Source organism: Lutjanus erythropterus, chromosome 9, assembly GCF_056507025.1.
Source record: "Lutjanus erythropterus isolate fLutEry1 chromosome 9, fLutEry1.hap2, whole genome shotgun sequence".
NCBI classification, from domain to species: domain Eukaryota; kingdom Metazoa; phylum Chordata; class Actinopteri; order Lutjaniformes; family Lutjanidae; genus Lutjanus; species Lutjanus erythropterus.
The window spans coordinates 27325103-27336226 of record NC_139325.1 but is presented as its reverse complement, the minus strand read 5'-3'; the positions used below and the strand labels follow the sequence as shown (position 1 = coordinate 27336226).

The window sequence follows — 11124 nt, the reverse complement described above, 5'->3', positions numbered from 1 at the left end:
AAAGGACACATCATCATACATGATGTTTGTGTGATCTACAATGACTAGAAACTGATCTGTCATTTCATTAATGCAAGTTATTGAGGAGATTTTGTACATAAGTGTTGACACAGCGCTCTACAATCATCTCTCCAGCACAGTTCCAGAGAATTTATAGAAATGATGTTTAACATGAGGGCTGATTCCTGCAGAGCGCCGCATATAATTTTAGTTTGCTCGGATAAATATTGTAAACACAAGTAGTCCTCATCTTGAAATTGAGTTCTGTCCCAGAAAGTCAAACCATCACAGCGTCTTAAGCTGCAATGATGTGTAGCAACGCAAGGGCGAAGATTTAGAAAAGAAAACATTTACACTGCTTTCCTCAAAAATAAATACAAGAGAAACTTACAAAAAAAAATTGTATTCACCAACTGAACCTCTAAAACAGTGATTATATGAGGCACAACCTTCAATATCCACACTTATATTAAAATGTTTAGTATATAACTAAGGATTTACTCACCTGCACTTTATCCAAGACTTTCTCATCCTTCTCTCCTTTGAGGTCAGCAATGAGATGCGGCTGATTTTCCTCAAGGATTTTGTAGAAGAGGTCTTTGCGGTCTGTACCAGCTCTCAGGCACATAGTGTAGAGTGCCCTCATCTTCTCCTGAGAGGTACGCAGAGCCCCGATGTAATCATATGTCTCAAGACACAGGACCCCTCTTTGGAAGAGCTCATCTACAATGGGTGCTACGCTCCTCACCCTCATGATAAGCTCGTATCTATGTTTATCCACAAAGTGTTCGCCTGAGGAAAGAAGGGGAAAAATAACATGAAGCCAACTAACATAGGTTTCATTACAAGATGCTACATAACTTGTACTTACTACATTCAAACCAGTATTGTTATTCATTGAAGCATTTTAACTGCATGTGGGTCCAAGGATGAGTACTAACTGTAGGATGACCGACGGGTATAAAATAAAACTCAAACATGATTCATGCAACAGTGCTGGAATACCATCAATCACCTTTACCCATAAAGTGTTCATTTTTAGTTCAGTGAAGTCTTCAAAGTAATTTATAAAACCTTGACTGAGAGTGTGTGAACATGTCTGCTGCCTGTCGCACCAACTGAACACGAGTTTGATCATAAAATAAAGTCAAAGCCAACTGCAACATCACAACTACTGAATTTCACTCGAATCTCCCCACTTGTTTTAGTTCCACCATCTCTATTAAGGCTACAACTTAGCTCAGTCTGTCATAATCAAAACACTGTCACAGTGAATGAGGTTTTATCCAGTGCAGCACATTTAAAAAAGAGCGAGTAATATGTTCTACCACATGTGTACTAACTAACATTATACAATGCACGTTTGTCCATGTCCTCATTAATAATTTAACAATCAGTTATCAATTACTGCTGCTGTATTTTGTTGGGATAGTTATATCACACATAAGTATAGTCATTTCACTAGACATTCCTCTCTTTTATGGGTTTTTTTTTTACATTTTGCCACTACATTTATTCAAAATGTTGCACATTCTTGTGCTGCTTTTATGTTTCGATGAGCTAAAGACAACTTTACGCTCTAATGCAAAATAAAGTTCTAGTATTCTGTTCTACTGTAGATAGAGAAGCTACTGTAGAGGTAAAGTTCAGTCAGGTTCTGTGTTAATGTTTGGCTTGTTGTAGATAACCTGAACTCAGTGAGAAACTGATACCTGTGCGCCCACCTTCCGCCATTGTATTTTCATCAGTCGCTGCCGCCGAGGATCAAACAGCTGTAAAAAAAAAAAAAAAATGTAGGGGAAATTTAGACTTCTTAATTGTTCTTAATTAGACCAACATTAAGCTTTTCAAATGTACAGCTGCGGAAATTACGTCATTAGTTTGAAACTAACTTCATGAAAATTAATTCTAAAAGCAGTGTTCCTGTGCATAACACACCATGGGAATATTGTCATTTAATGTTGAATATTGTCATTTAATGTTGAATATCCAGCAGATGAAGTGACATGGATCACCAGGCCTTTGACTCTTACTTCCTGGTTCATCCTCTGGTTTATGTTTTATGGGCTGCAGGCTCCGTATTTATTGGAACTACCAAAAGGTCCCGTCTGGACTCGTACACAGATTAAGCAGATGATCTTCAGGAGGCATATCATCCTTCTCTTTAATATTATATCATGATTATTGCAACACTTATCATATTAAAAAAGTCACTTATGTCGCTTCGGTTCTTAGAGCTGAGATTCGTCCTCTTATGTGAACGGATTCAGCCGCTGCTGCTCGGCATGAGCGTGAAAAAAAACCTCAGCTATCCATCATGAAAGTGGGAATAAAACTCACCCGGTGTCTCGTCAGTTAGTCTGTTTCATTATCGTTGAAGTGTGTAAACACGCTTCAGACGCATTTCTACATGCGGCTCGCTCAGCAACCTGAGGATAGACTGGACAAACCAGTTTCCTTTACTCCTCCCCACTAACCTCCCCCTTTATTACTAAAACCAACGCCCATCGTCAAACTCTGAACAGTTTGTACATACAGCGAGATAAAGGTGCATCTGTACTGCAATAAATCCGCATTAATATATATATTTTATTTATAAATGACTTTGCATGAAACATATTGCTAATGTAAATGTTCTCCATGTCCCCAGAGTTTAGGATGGGTGGGTTAAAAAACAAAAGGAGGCATTTGGAAGGAGAGGCAGAAGTTTTTATTTGATTTGATTTGGTTATTTTTCTTTCTTGTAGTTGCTTGAATAATGTGATCTATCAACCTGTAACCCCACCTTGTATAATTAGGCTATGTTTAAATACCAATAAAAAAAAATATTTTAATAAGTCTTTTATAAGGCTGCATCTTCCACAATAATTATTTCACTAAAATATGACATTATTGCTTAAAGTACTGTGACAGTATATTGCTATTCATTCTTTTTAACCCTCAAACAGCCTGACCTGCAATATCAGAACAAAATTTAGTTTAATAACTTTAAATAACCAATCTGCACTCTTGTTACTTCTGGTTGGATGACCTGGTGTTTCACTTTGTCTTTGATTTATTTAACTCTTTGTCACCCGCTTGATTTCAGTGAATTCTGTCATGTCTGGTGTCAGATAAAATAGCGGTTTGAGTGAAAAATTATTTGTATATCTACAACACCTGGGTGTCCAGTTGTTCTAAAACAAGCAACTGTACTAAGGTGAGACTAAACTCATATATCAGCCCTGCATCCCATATTTAAATGTGCATGTGAAACTCTGAAATCAACCACACACAAACTCCAAATTAAACTTTCAGACATTTAACTGTGTTGACACCTGCAGATTGCTTCATTTTCAAATTTGTGGTCTCCTGCTCCATGCAGCAATATTTATCAGACTTCTCTCTCTAGAGCCAAAGCGGCTTTGAACAACTTTTTCTCCATTTGCTGTCGGACAAGAGGAAACACAGATCACCAAATGTTCTCGCATTTCTTCCATTCAATACATTTCAGAGGACCTGCAGCATATTTCTCCATTGAAATGTTGGCAACGCATTTGAGGAAATAAAACTCACATATTTTCAAATACAATACAGTCGTACAAATTAAGGTAGTTGGCAAGAAACATTCATTATTATTAAATTCTTCTAGGCATGTGTGAAAGTATGTTTGGAGAAAGGACAAAGTTGTGAAAAATAAATGACAACATCACCTTTTTAACAATTACAGACAAACAAATGTTAAGGTTAGTGTCACTCTTTCAGAAACCTGGAAGAACGTGATTATTTAACTCTATTATATCATTATACTTGATTCATACACACTTTTTAAGACACTCCATTCAATCAAAACACAAGAACCAAATGTAGCATGCAGAGGATTTTATTATAAATTTCATAATGGGAAAGATTTTCAATGACACTGTAAATCTTATTAGGGTGCATGAAAGTGAAAAGGTTAAAAAAAATAATAATATTTTGAGTATTTGGTTTAAATGAAAGTTTAAATCTACTTTAGAAGCAAATATTCTGGATGACAATTCATAGTCAAGCATGTATTCATTTACATGAAATAAATGGGTTAAAACAGACTCTCATTCCATTTATTTTCTGGATAAAAACATTACATGTCTAGTTATGTAATCATTCATTTCCTACATGATTATATGATTTGCTGGTTTTACACCTTGAAGGAAATCTCATCTCTTCAAAGTCAAGCGATTAAACAAGCCTCACTGATCAGGGAAGCGAAAGCACCACACCACCATACAAATTTCACCTAATTTAAGAGTAAAAGTAAGGCCAACAGCTCAGATTAAACATTAAAATGCATTGGTAAAAAGTGAAGTGTTTTTGTAGAAAACCCCCACAGAAAAATAGCTTTGACTTTAATATTTCCCAATTGTTCACATATAAAAACATTTTGTGTTGAGGTAAGACTGTATTTTTGGTCTCAAAACGGATTTCATAACAACATTTACTTCTTTCCTTTGAGCTCAGCCATGAGATACGGCTCATTTTTCTCAAGGATTTCATAGAAGATGTCTTTGCAGGCTTGACCAGCCCTCAGACAACCCTTGTAGAGCTCCCTCATCTTGCCCTGAGTGATAGGCACAGCCATGATTTGATCATAACCCTCTTGTTGGATGACTTTTCTGTAGAGGAGCTCGTCCAAAATGGGTGGAATGTTGGTCACCCTATTGATCAGCTCAAGTTGATGTTTATCCACAAAGTGCTCGCCTGAGGAAAAAAGGGAAAAACATGATTTTACAGTGATTGGATTTAAATACAACATGAAGCCCACTGGATACGTCTTTTTTGAAGAGTGGTTTTGTTACAAAATATTATACAACTTCTACTTTCTATATTCAAAAAGTAGATGACTGAAATTAATTTAATATAAAAAAAACACACAATTCATACCTTAACATTCTGTAACATTGACATTTATAGTTAAGTAGTATGTGTGTTGCATTTATTGAAACATTTAACTGGATGTCGTTTTGGGATCCAAGCAGCTAAATGGGTATAAAATAAAACACAAACAGGACTCATGTAACAGTGTTTTAGAGGAATAGTGATCCATCGCATGTTAATTTCAATGGTCTTCAAAAGCAAATACATTTATCACAATCTTTTTAATTGATTTGAATTTAACTCAGTTTTTAAAGCAGATTTATCATTTTAGAATTTATCTACAACTGAAAGAATAAGGTCTTTGTCCAGTTATGAGATGACATATTCTCTAAACACCATCATCTTAAGTTTGAAGCTAAGACATTTTGGGAAAAACACTAATAGACTGGCTTTTGACTTTCTTGCCAAGAATGACATGAGAAGATCGATACCACCCACACATCTTTATTCTACATATGAACCTCAGAGACTGTTAGCGTAGCTTAGCATAAACACCGAAGCACAAGAGAACAGCTGGCCTTTCTCAGTGTCTGTTTTTTTTTTTTGTGGTTTTCACAAATTAAACAAAAATATATAGAACAAATGAGGGATGCACAATATGGATTTTTTTTTCAGCCGATACAGATAGTTGATAATGACCCGCTTATCACGGCTGATATCGATTAGATAAAGGACAATTTCACATTTTTGTATTTTTAAAGAAAGTTCATATTAACCTGTAGTTTAACCAGTTTACTCACACTTCATTTAACAGGATTATGTAATCAGAATACAGAACAAAGGTAACTGTATTCCATTGCAGTGACAGAAAAAAATAGTAATCACATTACAGTTACATTTACTAAAAATGGGGACTATTAGCAGGATTACAATTTTAAAATGCATTTTAATATAAAGAATGATATACTACTGCGTGCAGTGCGTGCACATTATAACACTTATGACCAATAATTTATCTGCCCCAATATTTATCGTGCATCGTTAACGAATCACAATGTTTGTTTACAATATAGATCTCATTCATTTAAAATGCATGTTTTTTGCTTTCATATTGCATTAATAATAACTAATTAATTAATAATTAATAAGAAATAAGGGAAAAAGGAATATTTCCCCAAAATGTCAAACTATTTGTAGAAATTCGGCAATACCGCGCAGCACGTATCACTGTTTCTTTCATTACTCTTGGGTCTATATGCGATTTAAAACAGACTCCTGTTAGGCCTGTTCTAAATATCCAACCATACAGTAAATTATTATTAGCAAGTTTTATAGTCAAATTCTGGTTTTCTTGACAATCTGATCATTGACAGACAGATACAGACAGTAAAAGGCATTTACAGAGGACATGTCTTACTGACTGTGCACCTACCAGCAGCCATGGCATTTACAGCAGCTGCTCCAGCTGAGGGTGTTGCAGCTGTAACAAATGTAGAGAAAATTAAAATTGCTTTAAAATGCATTGGTGTTTAAGCATGCTGCTGTTTTTCCACACACATGGCAAACAAAATGCTTTCTTTCATGGTAAAAATACAGCGACTAATAAAGACACAGATTTACACTTAATTTGTTCTCATCTTTCTGGTATTAAATCATTTTTTTTAAGTTGCCAGTTTAAAAACAGACTTGAAAGGACAATACTTAGATTCAGTGTTGGTGTTGGTATTTTAATGGGCTTTGTTGACAATAAAAATATGCAAAATCACCAGAGTCACAGTATCCTTTAAGATTCTGCTCTTGGTTTTAAAATCACTCAGTGGATTAGTGTATGACTCAATAAATATTACAAGTGGCTTACAAAACTCTAATTAAGAATGTGCAAAGAACTAAAGGAACAGTTCACACCCAAATCAAAAGTACTTATTTTGCCCGTAGTGCTTTTTTATCCATCTATACTGTCTTGGTGTGAGTTTGTGAATTTTGAAGAGAACAGCTGTAGGGATGTCTGCCTTCACTCAAATATAATGGGACTAAATGGTACAAGTTCTATGTCGCTCCAAGCACCAAAAAATACATTTGAAAAAATATAAAACAAGTGTATTTTTCTACAAATGTATTGTTGTGAGCACTTTCATGGAGGAACTACTTTCTCTGTACAGTAGAATCTACCAGAACGACTTTCTGAAAGAAAGTAAGTAGTTCCTCTATGAAACTGCATTTTTTGGGGCTTTGAGCAACAAAGGATGTGTGCAACACACCAAAAGAGTACAGGTGGTTAAATAGCACTGCAGGTGAGGGGAAAAAGTTTCTGGGGTGAACTATCCATCAATTATTATGGCAATCAATTATTATCCATTATGGCACTGTAATGCCATAAACACTACATGACAGTTCCAAGAGCACAGTCCAACATATGTCTACTTTAGAGAAGGATAAATCATAATGTGAAATTCGAAAACAACACACTCATTTTCTACCACAGCTAATTTATAATGTATCATGCAAAAAAAAAAAAAAAAACAAGAAGAAAACAACTCACCATCACTGGGACCAGGTCCACCCATCTCTTCAACTGCAAAAACAGGAAAACAGTGTTAGATTCTGATTTTAAAAAATAAATAAATAAATAAAAAGAAATATGATGAAATTACAACTTGAGATCCACATTTGTTTTAGAGATCTCAGAATCTAAAATAGCAGTGGTCATTAAAAATGTGACTTTGTGGGTTTGACGTCATCAAGGCAGAGACACGGTTATCTCTAAACTAGAAGCCTGGGTTTGGACATAAGATTACTTACATTTTATAGAAAGAAAAATATGTTTGTTTTGATCATTGCCACTACTTGTATTGCCCATTGTAATCATAATTTCAGTCTAAAGACTTGATGAATGCAGTTTTGCACTTCTTGCTCTTTTCTTTTTTTGCCACAGAAACATGACAAAGTGACATCTACAAACAAAAAAACACACACCCCATTTCGATGCTCTTTTCTGATGTGATCAGATTGCAGAGGGTGCGACACTTTGACATTTGCCAGTTCAAGTCCCACCAAGTTTAAAACCTGGCTCAAACATCCAATGACAAGTGCACATTTGTTATAAATTAACTATGTACTCTATGTGAGTCATTCCTAGCATTGAGTGCCATTTAAGTCCCCATGCCATAACGTGGTATATTCTGTGTAAAACTGGGCTAATATTTATTTTTAATATCTCTCAATGTCTCTCTTAGCTTAAAATGTCCCCCCTCTTACTGTTTTGCATGGTAACAGCGTGGACGTAAGAGGGCTAGATGAATTAGTGTTTCCACCATTAATTCTTATTTACTATTGATTTATTATGGATTTGTTTGTCATTTATGCTTTTAAAAAAGACTGATCAAAACAATATGAATCTATTTGTCAGGGAATGGTGTTGTCTGCTGCAGAAAAAAGGCCTGAAGTCATCACAAAAGAAAACATTGGGCAGTGGTGGGTTGTCAGTTTTGATGGTGAGCCACACCCGGGTATCATCCTGGAGGTTGAATAGGATGTTAACATGAAATGCATGCATAAGAATGGGACCAACAAGTTTTTTCTGGCCAAGTCCACAAGTGGACATTAGCCAGTACAGGAATGACCAGATTGTGTGCCTAATGAGAGAGCCACGACCCCCAAACAAGAGGTCTGTCCAGCTGGAAAAAAAAAAAAACATGTGGAATTTCTTAGAAAAACATCTGGGTTGCTGGTTTGCATAAATTCATAAATCTCTGAGATCAGAGATTGAAAAATGTCTGTGATGTTTATTTTGAAGGTGCAGGACATTTGATGGTGAAGTTTGATGTGGACATGTTTCTGTTGTTGTTGTGACAGTTGTTGGGAGGCTGTAAGGTAAATGAACTGCCTTACTTTAATGAAATGCAGTGCTGTTCACTGGTATGACGTCCACCCTGTTACTTGTGTGTTTTTGATATTAATTGAATAAAAGCAAGTATTATGCTTGTCTTTGTGAATACTGACAGTGAATCAATTAAATAAAATGGGGCCAAGTTTCAATGAAATTGCTTTTTATTCTTAAAGAAATGTGTTGAAATCACATTGTCCCTTAATATAGAACATGTCCCTTTTCAAGATAATGCTTGTTTATTAATACTTTTACAAAAATACATTTAAATGGCAAAGTAAGGGACATTTCAACTCCTAGGAAATGTATTGTCCTTTCAAAACACTTACTAATAGAGATAAGAATGACCTGTAACAGGGTGGACATTTGGCCCGTGTCTTGTGCCGGGAATTTGATCAAAATCATTACAATATGATATCCTGAGCTCGACCAATATATTTTTCTTATCATTTAACAAGCCCTCCTTCAGATGAAATGATAAAATCATGCAAAATTTTACATTTTTTAATATAAAATTGCCATGGTTAAATGGCACCGAATAGTAGGAATGACCCATGTACCTTATGTCTTATGTCCTTTTTGACTCTGATGAAGACACAGTAACACTGAAACACTGTTTGCACTGTTAAAGGCTGCAAATCAATCAGCGTGCTTCGGTGTTTTTTCCCCCTTTGATATAGTTATCCTTGTCAATATAATATCATTATAGTTTAAAATATCAAGAAATTCTATTCTGACCAGCTTATACAGCTGTAATCATTTTTGCTTTTTGAAAGTAGTTTGTTTTTTCCTGCATTTTTGTACACGATATGTAAAAAAAACAATAAAGTTGGAGGGAAAACAACTCCCATCAAAAGCGAAAGTAAAAATGAAACGGGGTTGTTCGACTGTTTTTGACAAATGTGGAATACAAGCAGACTTTATGGGTTCAGTGTTCTGCACTTTTCTCTTCCCATCAAACACCATGAGGCCATCAGATACTTACGGAGACTTTCTGCATCCTGCTGGCAGTCAATCAGTCGCAGTAATTCCGCAGCCACTCCAATGGCTTTTGCCTCGGTAAATGTTGTTACCAAGACGTCTGCGACGTCCAAGAAGTTCCTGCTCTGCACCTTGTTTTTCCTGACGCGAGGCTCTTCCTTGCGGTCCGTAAGCGCCCTGCAGAACTTGTCCAAGTCCTGCGGTGACAGGTCCTCCAGCGCGTCCGCTAAAGCCTTTCTCACGCTTTTGGTGGGCATTTCTCACGTACCGGTACCACACCGCAGTCCAGCTCAGCAGCCCAAAGTCTTCTGTCACGGTCGACGCCCAGAGTTCACTATTTCAACCAGGAAGGAGGGGAGGAGGGAGGGTGCGTTCAAATGCTGGCGGAATTTTACCTTTCATGACATGAGTGAGAACGTATAGGGCAACCTGTAACTTCAGGGGTGTCAGTAAAAACTATTTCCCTCGGAAATCACATATGGTGGTTTTGTTACATTTTTAAATTTTGTAAACCATTTGATATAGTTGAACACTGTTTTATTTTGGACACAAAAACTCAAATTACGGTGATTAAATAGTTTATTTTGGGTACTTCTACTTTTATGAGTAAAGTTTCAAGTCTGTGCTTGTCATTGCTATATAATCTATTTAGTTACTTTTAAAATCATAATTGAGTACTGAGTTCAATTTGAATTAATACCCAAACCTTTCATCTGCATTTTTGTAGCTAGTAAGATGATCTCATTGCAAAAAGCCAATGATAACAAGGACATCTGTACAAAAACCAAAAAAACCAAAATGAATTTAGCCAATTAAGAATATATTGATTGATTTTTAATCAATAGTCAAGAAATGGCAATAATTGCACCTCATTTGACATTGTTTTGTCTGGCATGCACCTCCGGGCAGGTGGAAAAGGTAGAAAGTGAAGAGGAGAATCTGCCAATGTTACCCAGCATCACCCCTGCTCTTCATTTTGGTTGCAGATATTTTAATAATTATTAAACATGCTGAAGATGTAGTTAAATGTTATGCGAAGTCCATTGGTCATTAGCCAGCCAGTGGACCTTTTTTTTAAGAAAAAAAGGTGGCACAAAAAGCTACCAAATCCTTTAAAGGTTATCTTGTTCTTTTGAAGAAAGGTAAATGATTTTGAATATGTGGTTGCAGAGGGATTTATCTATGTTTGGAAGGATTGTATTACCTAAAATGAAAGCCCTATTGAGATTTATTTACCCGGCCTATTCTCTGGCAATCCCTGATAATATGATTTAAACCATGAACCAGATTATTTTTAGTTTAATTTGAAAAAATACACATCACTATATTAGAACAGGACACATTGTTAAATGATTAGAAGAAGGGGGAATAAATTCATTTGATTTTGGCCTTATGAATGGAATTTTGGAGCCATCCAAGTTATA

The 11124-nt window shown here is 35.8% G+C and overlaps 2 protein-coding genes across 3 annotated transcripts; both read right to left on the bottom strand.

The window, feature by feature from the left end:
• Positions 1 to 285: 285 nt before the first annotated feature.
• LOC146321709 (apoptosis-associated speck-like protein containing a CARD) lies at positions 286 to 1773 on the bottom strand. Its single transcript, XM_084725850.1, has 3 exons — positions 1725 to 1773; positions 506 to 792; positions 286 to 300 (listed from the first exon to the last, which is right to left on the bottom strand). Exons 1-3 carry the CDS (start codon positions 1732 to 1734, stop codon positions 286 to 288), a joined length of 312 nt encoding a protein of 103 aa, XP_084581976.1. The 5' UTR covers positions 1735 to 1773.
• Positions 1774 to 4060: 2287 nt separating this feature from the next.
• Positions 4061 to 10051, bottom strand: LOC146321708 (apoptosis-associated speck-like protein containing a CARD). Of its 2 annotated transcripts, none has more exons than XM_084726973.1 (4): positions 9705 to 10051; positions 7376 to 7408; positions 6254 to 6316; positions 4061 to 4719 (listed from the first exon to the last, which is right to left on the bottom strand). In XM_084726973.1, the coding sequence occupies exons 1-4, from the start codon at positions 9955 to 9957 to the stop codon at positions 4457 to 4459; spliced, it is 612 nt and encodes a 203-aa protein (XP_084583099.1). In that variant the 5' UTR covers positions 9958 to 10051; the 3' UTR covers positions 4061 to 4456. The 2 variants fall into 2 exon arrangements, with proteins under 2 accessions (XP_084583099.1, XP_084583101.1); XM_084726975.1 differs by having other exon boundaries at positions 6269 to 6316; positions 9705 to 10045.
• Positions 10052 to 11124: the final 1073 nt, after the last annotated feature.

Coding starts and splice junctions, on each gene's coding strand:
- LOC146321708 (XM_084726973.1), bottom strand. CDS start 9,957: ATGCCCACCAAAAGCGTGAGAAAGGCTTTAGCGGACGCGCTGGAGGAC. Junction 6,317..7,375: donor TGGACCTGGTCCCAGTGATG/GTGAGTTGTTTT, acceptor CATTTGTTACAG/CTGCAACACCCTCAGCTGGA. Junction 4,720..6,253: donor TGCTGGTAGGTGCACAGTCA/GTAAGACATGTC, acceptor TTTTTTCCTCAG/GCGAGCACTTTGTGGATAAA.